Raw genomic sequence first — 24350 nt, forward strand, 5'->3', positions numbered from 1 at the left:
TCTCTCTCTCTCTCTCTATCTCTCTCTCTCTCTCTCTCTCTCTCTCTCTCTCTCTCTCTCTCTCTCTCTCTCTCTCTCTCTCTCTCTCTCTCTCTCTCTCTCTCTTACTGTTCAAATTACATGGGTGTCATCATGTAGTTTCACATCACACCACTTAATCACCAAAATCAGATACCATTTTTAGTTGTTGTTTGTTTGAGGCCCCCACAGCACAGGAAGTGGCTTTCCGACATTCAACATACAACATACTGTGACTAGAAGAATACTCAGTAGAATGCAGACGTCCACCAAGGCCTAACCGTCTCTCCTCTTTGCCGTCACATGCAACATTTCACTGGTTAGATGACAGAAACAAGAGTTGCCAATATTGTCATATGGAGGCGCTAGAGGAAAGGTCACATGGTCACCAAAATCAACAGGTTTCCCCGGCTAAGGGTCATGCATATTCACAGCAAATTATTTGACTGTATGACTAATAGATCAAGATACACTTATTTGAAAATGGAAGGTTTGGCCTGATGGTGGCGCTAGTGGAAATGTCATGGAAGATCAATAGCTTTCTTCCTCCTGGGGTCATGGATGTGCACAGCAAATCTTATGGCTATTATACCATCACTTTTCAAGATATCTTGTTTTCAGTTTGGCCTGATGCTGGCTAGGATAAATTATGGTCACACTCTTTCTTTAAATGGTCATGAATATCCTCAGCAAGTTTTGTGACTGTATGACTAATACTCTGCCCTTGCAGCGTAGACAAAAGACAAAATATGAATTCAGGGAATTATGAACACTTTTATAATAATACCTCGTAAAAATATGAAAATTCCAAACATAGATCAATACCAAGTCATCGATCATCCCTCGGGTGTTGGTACACCATTTGAAGAGCGTATGTTTGATTACGGACTGACATGCGTGATGAGAAATAGATTACATGGTAATAATTAAATAATCTCCTGTGAGCCTGGCGACTGACATATGAGGACTAGCGTGTCTGACATGAATTGTGATAATGATAAATAAGCCATCACCTTAAGCAGTATAATTAACACACAGAGAAGCACTTAAGGAAAATAAATTACATTTAGCAGATTACCTAACAGAGAAGTAGCTGAGAGAGGTAAGTTAGTATCATATCACCCTAGCGAGTGTTCTGGCTTGGCCCTGCATTTGGTTCGCCCTCCAATCTACTACTCTCTGTCTGTCTCCGTCCACCTTTTATACAGAAGAGGTTCTCTAAAGGTAGCCTGCTTGCAACTCCTACCTAGGCACCAGCCTTTTAAAGGAGCACTTCACCCAAAAGTGATAATTTGTGTAGCAATTATTCACCCCATGATGCCTTGAATCATCGGCGTATTTAGACCACTATCAGTAGGGCACGTGCCCTACTGATGATCATCTGTGCCCCACTGATAAAAAAAATATATATATTTTTTTTAACAAATGTTTTTTATTTTCCCTTTTTTAACACGATCAAATGATCATTTAACATGATCAAAATAATTATTATAATATTTTTTACTTCGCTTTGAAATATTATAGTGAAATATTTTGCACTGCATTTATCTCCAACAGGCTCTTTTTGTAAGTTGACTGGTTTGCACACCAATAATACAGTGCAATAATAGAATAGTAGAATAGATAGTAAAATTATGCAATAGAATGGCCAGAGTAAAATAGTGCTACAGTACAATCAACAGCGGGGTGTATTAGAAGGCTATGGTGAAGAGGTACGTTTTTAGCTTATTTCTGAAAATATTAAGAGATCTAGCTTCCCTAATGTCCATAGGTAGTGTGTTCCATAACTTTGGTGCATAGTTAGCAAAGGCTGCATCCCTGATTTTCTTTAGACTGTGGCTTGGAACCTTCAATAGACCAGTAGTAGATGATCGCAATGTTTATACTTTGTATATAAGGAGGAGGACCTTGAAATCAATTCTAAATGTTACCAGAAGCCAGTGTAGGTTACTTACTTGGAACTTCGGGTTTGATCCAAGGAGTAAGTTTCCCCATATTGCTCTGTAACATTTCTTTTTTTGTTATAGGACCGACTAGTAGGATTTCAGTTTTGCCCTCATTTAATTTTAGGAAGTTGTTCATCATCCATTTGTTTATTGCTAAGAGACATGCGGAAATGGAGTTTATAGCTGTGTGATCATTTGGTTCAGCGGAGATGTACATTTGTGTGTCATCTGCGTAACTATGGAAACATACATTGTGCTTTCTAATGATGTCTCCTCAATGTTCAATGTTCAATGCAATGTTCAATGCAAGTAAAGCACTTTAAACTTTAAGTATGACTAAATGCTTTCTTGACTATATATATAGTAACTGTTCCAAAATGCATAGATTTCTATGTATTTTAGGGGTTTGGGTGGCTAGCTCTTTTTAATATAAATGTCAGATTGTTTTATTTATTTCATAGATTTCTATGCATTTCCCAAAATAATTAAATAACATAACCCTAACCTAACCCTAAAACCGAAATAAAGTTAAAAAAAAATAGTTACAAAATCCACCCATTTTCGCCCACAAACCGGCCAAAACCGGCCAAACTTCATAGTTTTTGGTGCCCTTCTGTGCCCTACTGAAGTGCTGGGTCTAGATACGCCCCTGCCTTGAATTCATGAAGATTCCTTTTTTCTACTTGCATGTCTCCACAGTGAATGTAGAACCCAAAGAAAATGGTAGAAATACTTGATGAATTGAAGTTAATGGAGATTTGGTTTAACAACAGCATCTAGAAAAAATAAATAACGCACATCCTCCGTTCCTTGGTGCTGAGCCAAACTGTAAAAACAGTAGTACATGAAACAAAGCGGGGCTCGCAACTCACTTTTGATGCTCCAAGGTGTTTTAATTGTGACAAATAATAGCAGCAGACCCTTCCGGTCTTTTTCAAGTAGGAGTACTTTGTTTTATTAACAACAGCATCTCTCACAACATGTGCAGCAGTATAATCCAAGTCTCGTTGATCCAGTAGGATGCTCAGTACTTCACAAACACATGGATTTTCTAACAAAAACAATTCCTGTTCAACGCTGCCTTCAAATGGACCTCGTGAGTTTGTGGTCTCGACTTCAAGTGGGTTGAGCCGCGGAGACACTGTTGCTAGGCAACTGGGCAACGCATCTTGAAGTCACTGAGGCTAATGATTTTCCAAGTACAACGTTCTTCTCGTGAACACGGAAAACACAAATTCTATTTGAAGCAAGGTTTTAGCGAAATGTGCATGTTAACTTTAACAAACCTTTATTTCAAGACACAGGTCAATACACCTCATTTACAGAAATGACAAGCTTACAAAACAAGACACAGTTTATGAACAATTCCATGCATACAGTATAAACACAATAAATAAGAATAAACTATACAAAAAAGCTAAGACAGTTACAAGTTGACACACAGTGGTCGGATATCATACTTTTAAATACAGCAAAGTACCTTCAGCTTCAACAACAGCTGACCATAAGATATAGATCCTTGACGAGTGGATGTTTCTAGACGTGTGGACCCCTGACCCTGTGTGTACTGTGTACTCATAATTGATCTATCTCAAGCCCTGCCCTCTTTTATTGATCCTCCAATCACAACTGTTGCTTTCCTCAGACAAACGTTGTCCAAGGGAAGCAACGGTTGTGACTGGAGGATCAAGAAAGAGGGCATGGTTTGAGATAGATCAATTATGAGTGTACACCTCCTGCCCTATGGTCATTGATGGAGCGAATGATCAGACTACATCACTATGTCCGGCAGCATGGCTACATGAGTAGAGCTCCGGACTCATGATCAGAAGATCACCGGTTCGAGCCCCGGTCAAGGTCGTTGTCGGAAAGTGGTGTTGTTGTCCAGCAGGGAGCACTCTGTCCTCTGGACTTGACAGTAACAATGCCCCTGTTACGGTGATAGGGACACCGTACAGCTGAGAGTGCCGTCCTTCAGATGAGATGCCAAACCGAGGTCCTGACTGAATTTGGTCGTTAAAGAACCCAGGGCGCCTATCGCAAAGAGTAGGGGGTTCCCCCGACGTTCCTGGCCAAATTTCCAATCATCCTAATTATCCCTCCCCCTTAATTGGCTGATATCAATCCCTGTCTCCTGAGCCGTTCAGCTGTTGTGTAGTGTGCCTGGTGCCAGTGTATGGCAGCCATTGAGCCTGCATAGCCCAAGGTTGGGTGCTACCAGTGGTGGTGAAGGAGGACATTTCCACCCTACATTGTGGGGAGCGCTTTGAGTGTCTAGAAAAGCGCTATATAAATGTAATGATCATTCATTCATTCATTCACTATATAATTCTATGGTGAATTTGGCGCTATAGAGGTAAGATTATGGGGTCATCACAACTCAATGGTGTTCTTCCTCTTGGGGGTCATGAATGTGCACTGCAAATTCGGCCATTACTTTTCAAGATATGGTGAGAACAGATCCCCACAGTCACACACACACACACACACACACACACACACACACACACACACACACACACACACACACACACACACACACACACACACACACACACACACACACACACACACACACACACACACACACACACACACACACACACACACACACACACACACACACACACACACGCACAGATGGAAACAGTACCTGCTGAGGTAATAAGTATGTCCCCCCATTTCAAATGATTCATCCTTGGCTAATTGGAGCGGCTCACGGAAATGCTTCTCCCCCAGGAATCTGACACACGAGGAAAGGAATCATCACAGAGCGGTACAAACAGCTAACACCATACAGTAAGAAAAGATAAAAGCTGACATGTCGGGGATAGAAAAACCACCGGCTATTAATCAGACACTTTTATAATATACTAATAAATAATAATAAACTGGACTTTTTTTTAAGAAGAAGTCTTTATTCATCATGCAGTGACACACACATGCGATGGGCGGCACACACAGGAACACACACATGCAATTTTTGGGTCGCCGATGAAATTGAGTCTTGCGCTTGACCCATCCCGTCGTCCTTCCCCCCAAGGGCAGCCGGGAGCAGATAGGGGCTGCGGCGTGGGGCCGCGCCCCGGGGACCAATCCAAGTGCTCCTAGCGATCTGTTGTGCATGTTTTTCCATTGGGTTTATCTTATCGGGAGGGGAAACCCTTGCGAGCACGGGGAGAACATGCAAACTCCACACAGAAAGGCCCGGGAGATACCCCACCTGAGTAACTGGCAACGCGGAAACCTGGTCCCTAAGCGGGAATCGAACCCTGGACCTTCTAGCTGTGAGGCGACAATGTTAATGTTACAGGTACCAGGATATGGCACCTGATAGCAGCAATATGTTCAACCTATGAAACAGGTTGTAGTTAATCATGCACAAAAGGAGGCGCGGACATGATGTTACTGGTTCTGAATCCTCTCAGTTGTTTATTACAACAGCACTAATTTATTCATGAGAATCTTCAATCAATCATTATAACATTACACCATCACTTAGTTCAATTATTTTACATTACTTTTAATACATTCCATTATAGTTCCGTTCTTGTCATCAATTCAAAAGCATATTCATCATTACAGTACACATTCTACCCTTTTAGGATACCCTGGTTCACTTCAATAGCATTTTCCTTTCAAATGTAGTTATCCAGCATTATATACTGTACATTGTAATTAATTATGTCTTCATGCATATTTGGTGTCTTAAATATAAGCATGTGAAAAGGGAGCATTCTCCTGTTAACCTCTGTCTAGGCATATTGGAAGAGACATCATATCTGTCTTCTTTTAATAACACTGTCATTCTAATTGTCTGTCAAACATTTCCTTACATCATCAATAGCTGTTACCTTTATCGTCATTCGTTTATCGTCATATCCACTATTCTATAGTGCACAGGAATACCTCAACACCTCGGTGTCACTCATATTTGTGTTCCAGCTCAAGTTCGTTTGAACCTCTAATAAAATGTGCATCGAAAGTGCATTTATATATATATTAGAGGTGGGCATAGATACATTTTTTTAATCTAGATTAATCTATCTGCAATCCTGGATTTAATCTAAATTAATCTAGATTCAAATGACAAAAAAAAAAAACTGCCGAAGGCATTCAAAATATGTGTGTTCTACCCAGATAATGACCAGAAGTAAGTCCTTACTTTTTCTTTCCTCCTTATGTTTCTCAGGCCAGGTGGCCCATTACACCATGAGCCCATCTCCCGTTTCCAAAATGCATTACAGACTGTTTGAAAAAGCTGTTTTGCTATGATAATTGGTAATGAAATATCAAAATAATGTTCAATAAGATGTACTTGTGTTTAATAAGTTGTTTTATTCAGAAGTTAACACAAATAAATAATATTACCAGTACAGTACAGTATCTAGCACACTCTCAGGAGCAAAACAGAAATAATAATTTCAAACTTGAACTATGTGACATGGCTTGAATCAACTGCTCCAGTGGAGTTGCTCAGTGGCCAATGGTGTCAACTGTGGTTGTACTTGGCAGCTCCCAGGTGTGAATGGAACTGTGTGAATGTGAAGCAGGGCGTTCCTGAAAAAGAGCATCTGTGCTCAGCGAACCTACCTACCCTGGGTAAATAAAGGTAAAAAAAAAACGGCCCAGCTCTAATATATATATATATATATGTATATGGCCGATCTCAGCCTTACTAAATTTGCTAAACCATGGCCATGGTGAAACCCAAAGGAATAGATTTATATTTACATTTAATGGAGAGCGGGATAGAAAGAGAGAGACAGAGAGAGCACGTGGGACAGCTCCAGTGCCTAGCTAACTTCTAGCTAGTGTGGCCTAATTCTAGTCCTCTAAACCACTTTTTAACACTTGTACCAAATATGTCAATATTAATTTACCAAACAACATTTCAACTCAAACAGTTTCAAATCCGACACTTTAATGATTAATGGGAAATTGTATTTCAACACTCTATTTTAATGTACCACGAGACACGGCACCATCAATAGACGGTCAACTTCTAAATCACTTTACTTGTCGTCTTAAACTTCTTAAACTTGACTCAAACATCACCTCATTGGACTCTCGACATTGCATGTATCATTGTTAACTTTTATGTGTGTTTTGTAATGTATTACCCACATATGAAACAGGTTGTAGTTAGTCATGGACAAAAGGAGGCGCGGACATGATGTTACTGGTTCTGAATCCTCTCAGTTGTGAGGATCAGCTCGCCTCGTGCGCCTGTAGGTAGCAAAGTACGGTTCCCTAGAAGGCAAAGTTACTGAACACAAGTCCTATGCTGCCACCTATTGACCAAATTATATTAATGTTGTCCATTAAGTATGACATGACTGTTCTACCTTGTTTCTGATGGATGTTTTGACACATAATCGAATGATATTAACGTGATACCACTTCTAGTGGGCATCACATTAACGACAGTGTTAACCACTATACCACTGTGCCGCCATCTAAACAAACCAAGCCACTAAAGATGCCTGAGTATTAATCAGACACTTTTAGACATAAACCAAGCCGCTAAAGATGCCTGAGTATTAATCAGACACTTTTAGACATAAACCAAGCCGCTAAAGATGCCTGAGTATTAATCAGACACTTTGACATAAACCAAGCCGCTAAAGATGCCTGAGTATTAATCAGACACTTTTAGACATAAACCAAGCCCCTAAAGATGGGGGAGCGGTTTAAATCCCAATGTTGTTTCTCCGTCTGGGGATTCAGTTAATGATCCCAATCATGGCAATAAAGTTTTCTATCTATCTATCTATCCCGACTGTAACTAGATTCAATGGCGGTGGGGCGATATTGATGGAGTCTCTACATACTGAATGTCAAGAGCCGCTGGCTCAGCTGTGCTGGTGGCTAGCTAGTAGCTACCGCTGGCTGCGTGCGGACCCACTCAAACCCACTGCACGTCTCCACTCCACTCCACAATATATTCAGCCGTCAAGTGTTTTGAGCGAAGGCATATGAATAGGAGAAACCTTCAGGCTTATACGTGGAACCTTCAAGAGCTCAGGAGGAGATGACGTTCCTTTATTCATCAGGTTTCGACACGCCACAGGGAATAATGAATGCGTTTGGAGTCAAAGGCAGGCGCACCATACAGAATCCATCATCGGATACGGATGGAATTCCCGCAGCTGTTATGAGGGAGAAAGGTGCAATGCTGTATCAATGCTGTATCAGTGCGCCAGTAGCGATAACATCTTTTACAGAAGTCTGAACTGTGACCCCAAGTGACCTCCGGGGGGTGGTCTGAATTCATACACCCCCAGGGAAAGCAGTTCCTGGGGAAATCTATCCGGGGATTTATGGATTATCCTTTACCAGCTTTGTCTAAACATCATGAAGATTATGTCCCAAGTCTGAACTCCTGGTGTCCCGTGTATGGTGTACGGCGTGTGCTCAGCCTACAGCGGCAGCGGGTCCATAAATCCCCTGCCCCAGACACCCTGGGGGCTCTGGGTCTAAGGGGCCCCTGGCCAACTGAAGAATGCTTTAATTTCACAGTTTTTTCATCCACTACACGTTGGTACACTGAGAGAATGTACCAGTGTTTCACTCTCTCCACTGGTATCTTCGCCCGTGTGCTGGAACCGCTCTCATCAATTATCTTCATGATCAATAATAGGTTTAATGGTGAAGCACATTAGTGTGTCCACTGGCCACCTGGGAGAACACTGAGGTGGTGAAGGGGGTCCAGCTCTCTTGTAGAGAGGGGTGGGGGTTAGATCTCTAGGTGTGAGATTCAAGCTATTGTGAGGACAAACAAAGGGATTCCTCCACAATCACCTACACTACAGTATAGATGGTGTGCTTCTGTACTGAAAACAACGGTATTTTCAGGTAGGAGTCCCTTGAACAACAAGTATGACCATGTGGGGTCACTGGCCTGACACATGATCCATATGGGGGTCCTATATGAAAAAAAAAAAAGCTTGGTAACCCCTAACTAATGGGGGGGGGGGGGGGGCATTGAAGATAATGAGTATATAAAATCTAACTAAGAAAAACAACTATTTCATCAATACATTTTGAAACCTATATCCACTCCCAAGGCGTAAAAGGGTACAGTCCTTGTTCTGCCACTCTCTTCTTGTGTGCCCGTGCGTGCCACCTGCTCTTGCCTTCTGCCCAGCTTGCCTACTGCAACGCACTGCTCGCTGGCCTCCCGGCCACTGCCACCAAGCCTCTTCAACTCATTCAGAACGCAGCAGCCCACCTGATCTCAAACCTACCGAAGTCGGCCCATGTCACCCCACTTCTTAGGGACCTGCACTGGCTCCCCATTGCTGCACGTATCCGCTTCAAGGCCCTTGACCTGGCATACCGTGCAGCAAAGGGAACCGCTCCCGCCTACCTCCGGTCAATGGTCTCTAACTACACACCCTCAAGACCCCTCCGCTCTGCATCTTCTGGCCGCCTCAGACCTACTCCTATCCAAGCTCCGGGAGGGTCATCAAAGAGAAGTCGCCTATTCTCAGTCCTTGCCCCACAATGGTGGAATGAACTACCCACCCCAGTTAGGACAGCCGAAACCCGTCCAATCTTTCGCCGTCGACTAAAGACGCACTTCTTCAACCATTATCTGAAAAAAATAAAAATAAAATAAAATAAATAAAAATAAATCTAACCCTAACTAACCTTACTGTCATGCACTTGTCCTAATAAACTAACCTACACTGTAACACGCAACACATTGATGAACATTGTTACTCAGCTGATAGAGTTGTGCCCTTCCTGATGACTGGTCGTACAGAACTTGTAAGTCGCTTTGGATAAAAGCGTCAGCTAAATGACTAAATGTAAATGTAGGAGGGAAGTGCTGGGGGTGCTGGTGGTGTATGGATGGGAGGTGATGGTGGTGCTGGTGGTGTATGGAGGGGAGGTGCTGGTGGTGTATGGATGGGAGGTGCTGGTGGTGTATGGAGGGGAGGTGCTGGTGGTGTATGGAGGGGAGGTGCTGGTGGTGTATGGAGGGGAGGTGCTGGTGGTGTATGGAGGGGAGGAGCTGGTGGTGTATGGAGGGGAGGTGATGGTGGTGCTGGTGGTGTATGGAGGGGAGGAGCTGGTGGTGTATGGAGGGGAGGTGCTGGTGGTGTATGGAGGGGAGGAGGTGGTGGTGTATGGAGGGGAGGTGATGGTGGTGCTGGTGGTGTATGGAGGGGAGGAGCTGGTGGTGTATGGAGGGGAGGTGCTGGTGGTGTATGGAGGGGAGGTGCTGGTGGTGTATGGAGGGGAGGAGCTGGTGGTGTATGGAGGGGAGGAGCTGGTGGTGTATGGAGGGGAGGTGCTGGTGGTGTATGGAGGGGAGGTGCTGGTGGTGTATGGAGGGGAGGAGCTGGTGGTGTATGGAGGGGAGGTGCTGGTGGTGTATGGAGGGGAGGTGCTGGTGGTGTATGGAGGGGAGGTGCTGGTGGTGTATGGAGGGGAGGAGCTGGTGGTGTATGGAGGGGAGGTGCTGGTGGTGTATGGAGGGGAGGAGCTGGTGGTGTATGGAGGGGAGGTGCTGGTGGTGTATGGAGGGGAGGTGCTGGTGGTGTATGGAGGGGAGGAGCTGGTGGTGTATGGAGGGGAGGTGCTGGTGGTGTATGGAGGGGAGGAGCTGGTGGTGTATGGAGGGGAGGTGCTGGTGGTGTATGGAGGGGAGGAGCTGGTGGTGTATGGAGGGGAGGTGCTGGTGGTGTATGGAGGGGAGGAGCTGGTGGTGTATGGAGGGGAGGAGCTGGTGGTGTATGTAGGGGAGGTGCTGGTGGTGTATGGAGAGGAGGTGCTGGTGGTGTATGGAGGGGAGGTGCTGGTGGTGTATGGAGGGGAGGAGCTGGTGGTGTATGGAGGGGAGGAGCTGGTGGTGTATGGAGGGGAGGAGCTGGTGGTGTATGGAGGGGAGGTGCTGGTGGTGTATGGAGGGGAGGTGCTGGTGGTGTATGGAGGGGAGGAGCTGGTGGTGTATGGAGGGGAGGTGCTGGTGGTGTATGGAGGGGAGGTGCTGGTGGTGTATGGAGAGGAGGTGCTGGTGGTGTATGGAGGGGAGGAGCTGGGAGGTGCTGGTGGTGTATGGAGGGGGGTGAACGCAGCATTAACGTCACAGTGCCCAATTGCGTCCACATTTTTATAGGATTCTATCACATTTTCATAACAATAGCGAATATAACTTACCCTGCGTGGTTTTCATTGAGGTTTCTTACAAATTAACTATGTTTTATTTGTCCTTTATATGCGGATAACATTCTAATCTTAAATTGTACCATTATGTTCCCGTTTAGACAACAAACATAATGCTAATGATGCACTTTTGTTAAGATAATTGGGTGACCATTCTCGATCACTGTACTCTGGTCCCATTAATAGTTTAACGCTGTTCAGATCGCGTCAAAGAATAGACACATCCCAGTGACCTGTGACCTGTGCTAATGTAGTTTTCAACATTTTCACCTTTTAATTTTAAACCAATGCTGCCATCTACTGACAACAGAAAGTGTTGTGTATCGTCAACTTGAGAGGCTACCCCCGCACGTGTGAATACTTTACCCAAGGCAGTTGTCCTTCCGCGTTCGGTTTGCGCGCCCTGATTGGCCTCTCAGCACCCAATCGCGTTGCGCCTAGCTTTCAGTTCCACAGCCCAAGTCCTCGCCCATTTCCTCGTATTGTATCAATCGACATCACATCAATATAAATAACGTAGTGTTTTTATCTCTCTATATTAACACTTTAATCGCCGGAGACGCCGAAACTCGTCATTCCCCGCCATGCTCATTCTGCCGAAGACGCCGTAACACGTCTTTGATATCAATATTTCAAAAATCTGTGATCGAAATCATATTTCTCCCCCGGGGACCTGAGATATACTGCTGAGTCCCACTCAACTCTCTAACGGTTCAAGAGCGCCATCTGGTGGCCGATCGGCAGATCGGCCCAACAGGAAGTGATCTGTGGATGAAGTGGTGCTCACCCATATTTCGTCCGGGCACTCGCTATCGTTAGAGGGACTCCATCTTGACACAGTGAACACCGATCGGTGCAAATAACTCGATAAACAACATGATTTGGACGTATATACTATTATACAACCTGGAAATGGATCGGGTATTTCTACATCCCATAATAGGAATATCTCTGCTCCACGCTCATCGCCCAACGGCGCGAGGAAGATACGGTAAGATTCAGCGTTTTTTTTTTAACGTGTTCCATATAAACTGCTCTGATGATCATATCACCCACACTAGATGAATGATATAACGTTGCCCACGGAATTATAAACGACCCCCCGCCCATCCGGTCAACATCAGATCATACATAGTAACTTCTAGAAGTACGTGCAGTTGACATTTTTTATCTCGCACAGATTCCTACCAAACTGTATTTAATCATCAATATAATGCATTTAGGGCTATAAATCAAGTTCTGGAGAAAGCTGCAGAAAACGATAAAAACATACTTATACTTTAGACCGTATTTTAGTATGAATATGTGAATGAAAAAGTATAACGTTGCTACACCCTGAACAATAGATATAGGACATTGAATGGGCCATAATAATGTCAATTTAGCAATACAATTTAAAAAGTTATAGCCCTGCAAAGAAGGGGAACTTCTCCATAGACAAATAGAGCAGGCGAGGGATGGTAAATTATGAATTTAACCATGGCGATCAAAGTGTTAACGTAACGCGCTATTCATATCAATCGGCATCACATCAATATAAATAACGTAGTGTTTTCATCTCAGATATTAACGTAACGCGCTATTCATATCAATTGGCATCACATCAATATAAATAACGTAGTGTTTTCATCTCTTCATATCAATCGGCATCACATCTGATAGTTAGTTGAGTGATAGTTAGTTTTAGTATATGATGCACGGCAGAGATGAAAACAATACGAGGAAATGGGCGAGGACAGTTGAGTGATACTAGTATATTGAGCGAGTAGTGCGGCGATTGTAGGGCTAACGCGATTGGGCGCTGAGAGGCCAATCAGGGCGCGCAAACCGAACGCGGAAGGACAACTGCCTTGGGTAAAGTATTCACGCCCCCCGCACTTCCGTAAACACCGTTGCCCAAAACACATTCTAGAGATTCCCACTTTTTACTGGGAATGGGGCGTGACCGAACTTGGTCCCAGACAATAAGAGTGACTGAGATTGGTCTACGTTCCGTTAGAAAATCAGCCCAGACTTGGGAGCAGCTGGCCATGTCAGCCACCTCTTCCTCTCTTCGATGATTCACGCGTCCACACACACACAACCAGGCTACCACGGGCCAACTGTGAACAGAGAGAGAGGGAGAGAGAGGGGGAGAGAGAGAGAGAGAGAGAGAGAGAGAGAGAGAGAGAGAGAGAGAGAGAGAGAGAGAGAGAGAGAGAGAGAGAGAGAGAGAGAGATTCCATTAGCACATTAATAAGAAGGAGTTCTATGCAGACAGCCAGGCCCATAAATGTCCCTCAGACACTGTGGTCATTTCCACACCTGTCATGTTAAGTAGTTAGCATTCTAATGACTGCCACTCGCCTGCGGGTCAAGGGGATTACAATGCAGCTACACCACAGCTCTGCAGCAAAGTCAGGCAGAGGAAAGAGTAAGACACGGCGTGAGGACAGCGGCGAGACAGCGGACGAAACATCCCTTCTGGGCTTTGTACGTCTCCTCCTCAAGCCCGGCCATATGGGGGGTGGGGGGGGGGGGGAGAAGAAAAAGAAGAGGAAGGGGATGCTGGTTACCATGGGAGTACATGACACACACGATGTGATGGCAAATTACCCACAAAGCCCCTGGGGCCTGGGGTGATGCGTTGTGACAGGGCAATGTACACGTGTCACACCATATCCTACAATAGTGGTAACGGGGCGTTTTGCCTCACGACACATTCACAACCCCCCCCCCCCCCCCCCCCCGCCCCCAACACACACACACACAAATGCACACCTCGGACCGACAGGCTGTGTGTCTTCCCAGTCTGTCCAGCAGGGAGATGGTTAACCGATGTCATTTTGTGATTGTGACAGGAACACCTTCTCGTGCTCGAAGAATCTCGGCCATGTAACACAATTATCTCCAGTGGTAGCACACTGCAGCTTTGCCAGCTCGTTAGAAGTTCCCCACTCCCTCTCTCTCTCTCTCTCTCTCTCCATCTCTCTCTATCTGCCTCTTTGATTCTGTGAAACTGTGTTGGATGGTAACGATGCAAATATAGAGGGGCACTTTGCACAATGAAGTCTCTGTCATACCAGTAGTATGGCACATTAATCTCCCTCTCTCCCTCTCTCTTATCTATCTCTTCCTTTCTTTATTTTCATTGCTTTATTTGAGGCTTTTATTACCCCCCCCCCCCCCCCTCCCTCCTCTCTCTTTTTCCTGCCTGTGCCAACAGAGGAGGAACTGAGTAGGATCTTGTTCCCCACCGTTACAACAACACTAACACCTTGTTCACACCCTCAGCTTGACAGTTATAGAATAGAATAGAATAGAATAGAATAACTTTATTCATCCCGAGGGAAATTTGGCACTACAAATCGCTTGCAGTAAACAGTAAACCTATAGACCAAACCAAAAGTCACGAATAAGAATAAAAATAAGCCTAAGAATCAAATACGGTCCGGGATATACATTTCCTATGTTACATTTGAATATAAAATATACAGTAAAAACATACAGAAATATACAGCAAGTGTAAAATTGTACTATGTCGGTTTAAAAGTAAAAGTAAAAGTCCAGGAAGATAGTACTGTCACCCTGTGCTCAGTGATGCAGTGAGGCACAGTGATGCGTTATAAAGTCTGATGGCTGCCGGAATGAAGGACTTCCTGTGCCGTTCAGTGCATTCACATCCCCGCGGTCCGCCCTCCCATTTTCTTTTATTGCTCAGGAAATGAGGCCCTGTGGAGACAGCAAGGGGGCGCTGTCTCCAAGTCACACGCTAACAGCCCAGAGCTTCACTCACCCACCGCTGGCCTAAGTTTAACCAGTGTAGAAACAGGCGTCTGCCAATCAGAGAGAGTCTCTGAGAAATGCAGCTAGGAAAAAAAATAACGCGGGAGGTGTAGTCTTTTTACGATTGCGCTTACTCGGCATGGTGAACCCAGGTAGCAGAGAGAATACGAAGAGACGACGTGGTGACGATAACAGTGTTTACTCACAAGACAGGATACACGACGACAAACACAGGTAACATTTAGGCAATGAACCAGCAAGTCTCTGCTGGTCCAGACACTTCATATACAAACACTAATTAGAGACAAAAGGTAATTACAAACAGGACACAGGTGTGGTAGACAAGACTAACAGAACACAGAGCACAGAACATAGAGCACAAGGGGAAAACAATAACAATAGAACAAACTGAGACCACATTTACAAAACACAGACAGGGGAACACAAATCTAACATAATGGGAACAACAATGACAACATAGACAAGGAACATAACAAACATAAATGGCAGATAACAATGTTGATTAGGTGTGTGAGCTGATGCCAGATCTGCCACATCTGGCTCAGCCCACCGGTTGCCAATGTTGTATTGTGCAGGATATTGATGGGGGGTTGTGAATGTCTGAGTCCTGGACCAACCGAACCGGGCGGAGGGTTGCCGGCTGGTCCCACAGGACCGGGGGAAGTGTTACACGTATAGGGATTTATCATTGGGAAAATGGATTATCGGCTATTGTAACAATTCTGCTGCATGGAAATTGAAAAGCTTTAAATTTTTTGCACAAAATGAGTCCCCTTCTATCACTAACATTATTTTGTAAGCATTTTTGGTTGAAATACAATTTGGCGATTTTTTTTTATGATTAATTGTGAATATTTTCATGTTGAGCTATAGATTGTGGATGAATAAGCACAGAAAGCTACACCATGCAAATGTTAATGCTTTTTATCTGTTTTAAACGAGACAATCTAGAAATGGGCAATGGGGAAATGCATTGTGTTTCACAGAGGGTGGAACACGAAAAACGGCAATGACGTAACCACTACACCTCCCTATAGCGACGGGCCACGTCCCACTCGCTGTGACGAAGACAGCGCGGCCTACCCAGTGGAAACGTTTGTTGCCCCCCTCCCCCCACACTTTACAAATGGCTGCTCCCTGAAAAGGTGCATCTCTCCGGGCGTTTCCGTCATGGATGGTTGAAATAACCCCAGGCCACGGACGACACAGATCGGATTATACATTATAACCGACGTCATGTTATTATTATCAATCTGTCCACGTGCCATAATAGTACATACTGTGTAGTCCTTCCGGGCTGGAAGCGAAGGATGAAATGACCTTTACTTAATAGTAATTGACATGCTCGGTCAGCCGCTCCCCGCTTGGATGACTGCGCCATTTCGCGACTGAAACCCAACTGTTCATGTAAAAAAAGGGAAAAAACAACAACATTCTACTGTACATCATTCGCGCTCTGCTTCAAATGCACCTATATGATTCTATAATGTATATGTCAGCCAATTAAGCTTGCCTGACACATCCTGCCCCGCTGGCTACTACTGCCATCTGGGTACATGGGACTGTGCCAGGACTGAATCCTGGGGGCCAAGTTTCCCACAAAGTGCATTTAGCTCATAATCATTTAATGGCTAATCCCTATGCTATGGATGGAACACGCCATTTAAGTGCTAAAATGCTTTCAGGGAAACTGGACTATAAACCGGACTGCTGCTATAAGACAGAATTAAAGTTCTGTGTTGGTCACAATCCAATCGTAAAAGGCCGGTCCCATTACGTTAGACTGAGAACCATTTGTCAATCCAATCTGCAATGACCTGAGCAGTTGGATGGATCGGAGTGCGTCGGTGAGGTGTCAGCGATAATATGGCAGGAAGAAATGGGAAGACATTATTTTCCTACACATACAGTATCATATCCTCTCTGATCTCCCTGTGAACGGTGAGGGATCAAGGGTTTTCAATTAGACTTCACATGTTGTACAGTAGGGTCAGTGTCTAGTCTCAATCAGTCTAAATTGAATTAACCTCTCTGATGCTGACCAGGGTGGAGAGTAGAGTAGAACCGCTGATCCCAGATCACTAGCTAAGTCTCCTTGGGCCAATACAGTGATAATGATCTGAAAGACCAACTCTCCTCCTGGAGAGCGCTTCTGTTTTGGGAGTGATGTTCCATGACTACCAACTACTGTAGCTACAGACTAACCGTTCCCGCCGTAGGAGAATCCCATATAGAGTATGAGCTTTTGCTGTGAAACTATGCTTTAACCTTTAACCTTTGTCTTTATCTTCCTGTGGGGAGACACTGTGTTGCCTATAGGCATTGCAGTAATGGACACCACACTCCGCGGAACATGTCGATCTTTTAGTGCGTCCACTATTGCTCAATGGGAGATCGCTTTACCGGTTCCAAAATGTAAACATTGTCCTCAGCCGCCAATAGCTGCGTGAGGAATAATCAGCAAGCAGTTGAGTGAGTTGGGCGTTACCGGCGTTACCGTATGTGTATGTCTTTCAGGAAAGACGTGTCTGCTGCGCGGCTGCTGCAGTGCAGTATAGGGGTGCAGAGTATCTGCGTGACGGGGGGACCTCTACGGTCGCTGCTGTAGTACGGTATACAGCCGGCCCACTAGCTCTCAGCAGAATGATGAATTGACTTGGCACAGAGCCTGTGACAGCAGCCCTGATGGGCTTGTCATTTTATTTACATTCACATTAGGTCCCTTTGCAGGACCTCGCCACTCAAGGTTCATCTATATGGTAATCTCTCCCCGTGTTTGAGGCTCCTTCAAGTAGATTATATTGTGATGATGATATTCATTAAGGGTTGTAATTATTCAGAGTGATGATCTACTCTTGTGTAGGTTTCTTTTTTCCAACTCTGTCCTCTGTCCTAGGTCTCTATTTGCCTTCTTTATCTCTCTGCTGCTATTGTTTTGTCTATCTCTAATGCCTAATTCATACTCGGATGTCAAAGTGGTTGCGAAGGTGACCTGCGAAGTCTACGTGCGGCTGGCCTTTTATTTTTAAATCGACGCGAGCTGACGCGGACGGACAGCGCAGATTGGCCGCTGCCCTGGGCTGGGCCTGACGTCACTTTCATATTTACCGTTTATCATCTCGGGAGCTTGTTCGGAGCGTTCCGTTATCGTTTGTGATTAACTACATTACAAACATGGACCAAGTCGAAGAAAGACTGGCAGAAGACAACACATCACAACCACCTAGTGGGTCGACGGTGTACTACAACCCACACGTTGAACTGACGTGGAAGTACGGTATGCCGGTCTACTGTAGCTCAGACGTTGAAGCATATCTCAGCCTTAACACTTTGCTCTCTCTCTCTCTCTCTCTCTCTCTCTCTCTCTCTCTCTCTCTCTCTCTCTCTCAGAGATCTGTCTGCTGACTAAGGGCCGGCGTACGGCCAGTGTGCGTGCCGACACCTACTGCCGCCTCTTCTCTCTCTCCGTGGACCACTTCAACGAGGTGCTGGAGGAGTACCCCATGATGCGCCGCGCCTTCGAGACCGTCGCCATCGACCGATTGGACCGCATCGGTAAGACCCGCCCACCACCCCTTATTCATTTTCTCTTGTCTGATTGTCTCGGAGCCCTTGCCTGTCATTATGCCTCGTCGTCTTGTTGTCTCCATCCGTGTTTGTTTGCCTTCCTCTAATTCTTCATCACAGCATTGTGTCGGCCATCTTGTGCTGCATGACCTGTATATGCACTCCTCCTCCTCCTCCTCTGTGTTCCTCTTTCTTCCTCCCTCTTCATCTCAAGTGACCTTTCTTTGTTGTTTTTTTCTTAAGAAAAGATAATTTCCTAACAAGCATTGGTCGTTTGAAAGAAACAAAGTAGCATTTTGTGGATGGATTAACTGGAAGGCAGTGCATGTCGCTGTCCGGGAGGGAGTCAGGTCGCCCCCTTTGTTGGTTTGGTGTTGACCCCTCCCCTACTGGAGTCCTGGCGAGTGGACGGAAGCTAACCTCACCTGCATGTGCCTCCTCCGCCCCCTTCCACTCATCTGCACACCTGGGTATGAGCAGCACCCCGCCCCCCAGTGAGGCCTCTCCCCCCACCAACCCCCCCCCCCCCCCCCTCCAAACCAGAGACTAACCCCCTAAAGAGGGGCCCTGAGCTGGGCATGGTGGCTCCAGTGAGCCCACGAGAGGCCCGGCTTGTAACCAGGCAGGACCCTGTTAAGCTGGTAACACGGCCAGTCCCTCTTTAGAGTCAATCATCAATCAATCATGCTTCTTTATTTTCATTGGCTGACAGGGCCACGCCTAGAGGAACTTGGCCATCATTGGACGTAACTGAAGGAATATTAATGACAATGGATTTATTAACACAAAAAGATTTGCAATTTTTTTTTAAATTCGAATGAATAGAAAAAGGGGCACATGTATGGAACACAACCAGGGCAATTATCTGTTGGGTACCGATCCATATTAGATCTGATCCATATTAGATCTGATCCATATTCCTACATCTTTACATCTTATGATCTGCACAGTAATGGTGTAAACCTGTCTCATGGGGCTTATATAGAAGAGTATTTACAGTCAGCCACCAGCAAAAATATTGTTTGGACACAGTCCCACCTGATGACTCCATGACGGCAAGGCTGATGTGCTCATTAAGGAAAGATCACTGGCTCTACTTTCAAGAATTAGGAAGCATAAAAGGAGGCTGCCTATACTTAGGATAGAATATTGCACTAGTAAATTGAATTTCTTTTTTTCTTGAGAGAGAGAGAGTAGTCCACACCTCTCATTATGCTATGCATACTCTTTGTTCTAAGATAATGTTTGTTTAAATGTTTTTGTATAAAGTAAAATTCAGGTATATATATATATATATATATATATTATTTTTTTAAAGCTATTTATTTATTGTTTTTGTTTCGTTTGTCTTTGCCAGGTTTCTCCATTCAAGCAGGAATATCAATTTTAATGATGGAGTCTACAAAGCACTTCACAAAGAGCCAAAATAAACATTGATGAAAGGCATTACAAGTGCATATGAAAGAGCAATAATGTCAGATACTTTCCAAAGACATTTGGTTATAATTTCTTTGCCTATAGCTTACAGACATACCTAATTTGCTGGTGTTGGTTTATTTTTTTCACCTTGTCTCGTTCTCATGCTGCTTAGTTTAAACAGTTATTCCCAGAGGAACCTTGCAAAGGGAATAAGGGATGTTCCTAATACCTTGGCTCATCAGGCCCAGTGTGAACTTCTGAGAACATCAGAACTTCTTCTCAACTTAAAACGAGGCAATTACAGTTTCAAAAGGTTCACATTTTTCTCATAAAATGTATGAGCAAAAAAGATAAATCAAACATACTTGAACCTATTTTGAGTCACCGATCTGGACAGCACTGATTGATGCAATACATTCTATTCTGGTTTTAGACATTTCTTCAACTTTAACATTGAAATGGCTCAAGGTGCACCATTTCATGGTTAGACTTACCCTCTCGTCTCCCTGTAATTAATGTCGAACATTTAAGATATTTGCACAACAATAGTTTGCCAATGTTGTCTCAACTCTGTGGTAAAGCCTGTCTGTATTTACTTCCTGTTGTCGTGTTATTGTTGCTGTATATATTTCTTTATTGCTTTGTTTTTGTCTGTCGTTTTGCCTGACTCAGGCATGTTGATATTGAATTGCTTTACACCCCTAGCATTGACTCAACATTGCAATATATTGTGACAGGCAAGTCGGCATCAATCAATAAAGCATTTGCCGTGGGTGGGTCAAGGTAGATCGAAGTCAAAAAATAAAAAAAAAGATAATAATGAAATAAAACGTAACTAACTAACAACTACAAGTACTCAAAGCCGGAAAACACGTAAATCGATGTGGTATGTCTCGCTGTTGAGAAGAATACCATCTTTTGGACAAAATACATTTGAACTGACTTACTGTATAGATTACTTGAGCTCCATTTACAGTAACCTGTACTGTACCATATACGTTTTTAACTGTGTGCCCTCTGAGAACATACTAAATGCCCTTTGACCTAAGTGGTCTTAATCTACATTTGCCCTTTTTTAAGAACTACCGACAGTAAATTGGCTTTCTTTTTTAAACGAGCCAGCAGTGTCACTCATCACTTCAAAATGAGAGCTGCCCACCCTTCAATAACACTTCTTCCCCTGAGCTGGAAGTGTTATACGGGGCTCGATCCCCCCATTCGGAACCACCATGAACGGGGGGTTTTGTCTCATACAAGGGAAAATACAATGTCATGATCCGTGCTGGTTGTATCGTCACTACATATATATATATATGGACTGCATAAGTGCTTGTCTCATTTCTTTAATCGGAAAAGAAAAGTCAAAGTAACCATGCATTTGAAGTCCAATAACTATGTTGCCCGTTTTGACGTGATCTTCTATCTTATCTAAAAACTTATCTGACCAGGAGTCCGTCTTGAGACGAGCACATCTCGTTTTCAAGAGTGTCCTCGCCGACGAGTAGGCATCAGGTAAACATCCTTATTCCAGTTCCCGTCTTCGCACAGGGGGTCAAGTGACCTAGAGGCACGCTAAAAGTGGAACCCGCTCGCAAATATATATATAATCTCCAAGAGCATGATTTTTCCCCCCTTGCACCAGGTTACATTAAAGGAACGGACAACTTTTTGGGAAATTAGCTTATTTGCCATCTACCCTGGAGTTAGACAAGCAGATACATATTTCTTCTCTGTACATGCATTAGGCTTAGGGAACAGCCGCACAGTTAGCCTAGCTTAGCGCCATTCACTGGAAGTAGGTGTGCCAGTGTAAAGATGTTGAGATAGCAGATATATACTCAGAACAATTTTTTGCCGAACCACTGCTGCCTGGGCGCAGTGATTTCATTACCTCAAAAGCCCAGTTTTTCAAAAAACAACATGGCAAGTATATAGTATACTGTATCTGCTTAGAAAACTAAAATGTCTAATTTTTTATTTCTATTTCTCCACGTGGTAAATACACAGGTCACAACATGTTTACAGGAAAGTTTTGGAGTTGTATTTGGAGTGTATTTTGTGACTGTTGGGAACTAGGCTAAACTGGCACACCTACTTCCAGTGAATGACGCTAACAGTGCGGCTGTTCCCTAATGCATGCACAGAGAAGAAAAGGGTATGTATCTGCTTGTCCAGGGTACTGGACTCCAGGGTAGATGGAAAATAAGCGAATTTCCCAAAAAGCTGGCGTGTTCCTTTAACTGCTGAATTCCTTTGCCTCCATCAGTGACGAACCTCACACACTACAGCATTGCAAATGGTTTTAACGAACACATTTGATTATGAATCGAAAGAGTAGAATAGTCTAAATCAATAGTAAAGTCAAACGAAAACAAAAGATGTCCGATGCAATGACATCACGTGTCATATATTAGTTTTTTTATTGGGATTTATACAATACAATAACGAAAACCATGGGAAGAACTTATTCAGCGCTGTTGATGTCCGGAACATTTCTGTTTCATCTTTGAATCCTTCGTTCAAAGTGTATTTCACAAATTGAATCATGTTGTCAGATTAGTAAGTACCTACAACTTTACTAATGCAAACGCCACACATGTTTTTTTTGTTGCACATGGAAACCCCATCTCATTAGAGTGTTCATGTTTTCATCTATAGAGAAAGCCTGTTTCAGATGGTCTGACGTTTCACGTGAATTCTGTGATGTTTTTATTTAAATTTTAAATTTAATTAGTTTCTCCCCCCGCCCCCAAACAAATACTAGAGATGATCTAGTCCTTATTAAGCAAGTTTAAAGGGAGGTGAGTTTTATTTAAAGGGGAACTATTTTACTATTTCTTTCACTATTTGGGCACTTTTACACAATTCCTGTGAGTCTATGGAACACCTCTGTAATATATATATTTCTTTTATTCATTGTTTTGTATTTCTAATCAAGTCCTCAAAAACAGCATTTTTCTACCTCAAGATCTCGAGCTGTTTTGAGCCTGGGCTCCTAAACCACTGCGCACGTTCTGGTTCACCTTGCACATTAACATGCAGCGGTGTCTTTATGACATCACATATAGGGCACATTTTCAAATGACTCAGTTCAGTGAGGGTGAATATTGTGAGAGGAGAATTGGAAGAATGCGCCAATATGAGAATTTTGAGACATAGATCATATTAATATAAGTTCACATAGCTAGGAAACAATGCTAAACACTCAAAAAGGCCATTTATAAGATAGTTCCCCTTTAAGCTGCTTTATGTTGTGCTTATTTTTAGAGTCATGTTGACCACCTGCTGAAGAGATGGAGCTCCATGCTTGCATCCTCTGTTTGCCTCTTTCCCATTAAATACCTCAGTCAAAGTTCACCTGCACACACACACACACACACACAACACACACACACACACACACACACACACACACACACACACACACACACACACACACACACACACACACACACACACACACACACACACACACACACACACACACACACACCAAAAACACTCACATCCCACTTTTTTTCTCTCACTCCCTGTCTCTTTCTATTTCTCTGTCTCATTGTATCTACCTCTCTCTCTCTCTCTCTCTCTCTCTCTCTCTCTCTCTCTCTCTCTCTCTCTCTCTCTCTCTCTCTCTCTCTCTCTCTCTCTCTCTCTCTCTCTCTCTCTCTCTCTCTCTCTCTCTCTCTCTCTCTCTCTCTCTCTCTCTCTCTCTATCTTTCTCTCCCTGTCTTTATTTCTCTCTATCTGTCTCTTTCTATCTCTCTGTCTCTCTCTTTGTATGTCTCTATCTGTCTCTTTCTCTCTGTCTCTTTTTATCACTTTCTCTGTCTCTTTCTCTCTCTCCCTCTCTCTCTCTCTCTCTCTCTCTCTCTCTCTCTCTCTCTCTCTCTCTCTCTCTCTCTCTCTCTCTCTCTCTCTCTCTCTCTCTATCTCTCTCTCTCTCTCTCTCTCTCTCTCTCTCTCTCTCTCTCCCTCTCTCTCTGTCCCTCTCTCTCTTTCACCTACACACACACACACGCACGCACACACACACACACACACACACACACACACACACACACACACACACACACACACACACACACACACACACACACACACACACACACACACACACACACACACACACACACACACACCTACACACACACACACACACACACACACACACACACACACACACACACACACACACACACACACACACACACACGCCAGTCCACCTGCTCTTGCTCTCTGCTGCGGCGCTAGAGGAAAGGCTGAATCTCTGCATAATTTTGACCAAAAGACAACACTGTCCCAAAGCATTGCACCAGAGAGGAAATATAAGGGCCATTCTATCCTCTTTCAAATGGTCGAATTGATTAGATTAGATTGATTAAATTACTGACACCAAGTCAAAGAGGTTGAGGTAACTATGGCTCTTTCTCTGTAACC

General features: G+C 44.0%; 1 protein-coding gene across 1 annotated transcript in view; it reads left to right on the forward strand.

Annotated features, from left to right (window-relative positions):
* Positions 1-24350, forward strand: part of hcn1 (hyperpolarization activated cyclic nucleotide-gated potassium channel 1) — a gene marked incomplete at both ends in the record, with an annotated part of 34598 nt that overhangs the window by 5222 nt on the left and 5026 nt on the right. The window contains 3 exon segments of the mRNA XM_084324991.1: positions 5910-5914; positions 9792-11020; positions 18318-18482. Of these exon segments, the coding sequence (XP_084181117.1) occupies positions 5910-5914; positions 9792-11020; positions 18318-18482 (1399 nt within the window).

This window comes from Notolepis coatsorum (assembly GCF_963971535.1).
Source record: "Notolepis coatsorum genome assembly, chromosome: 11".
In the NCBI taxonomy this organism is placed as follows: domain Eukaryota; kingdom Metazoa; phylum Chordata; class Actinopteri; order Aulopiformes; family Paralepididae; genus Notolepis; species Notolepis coatsorum.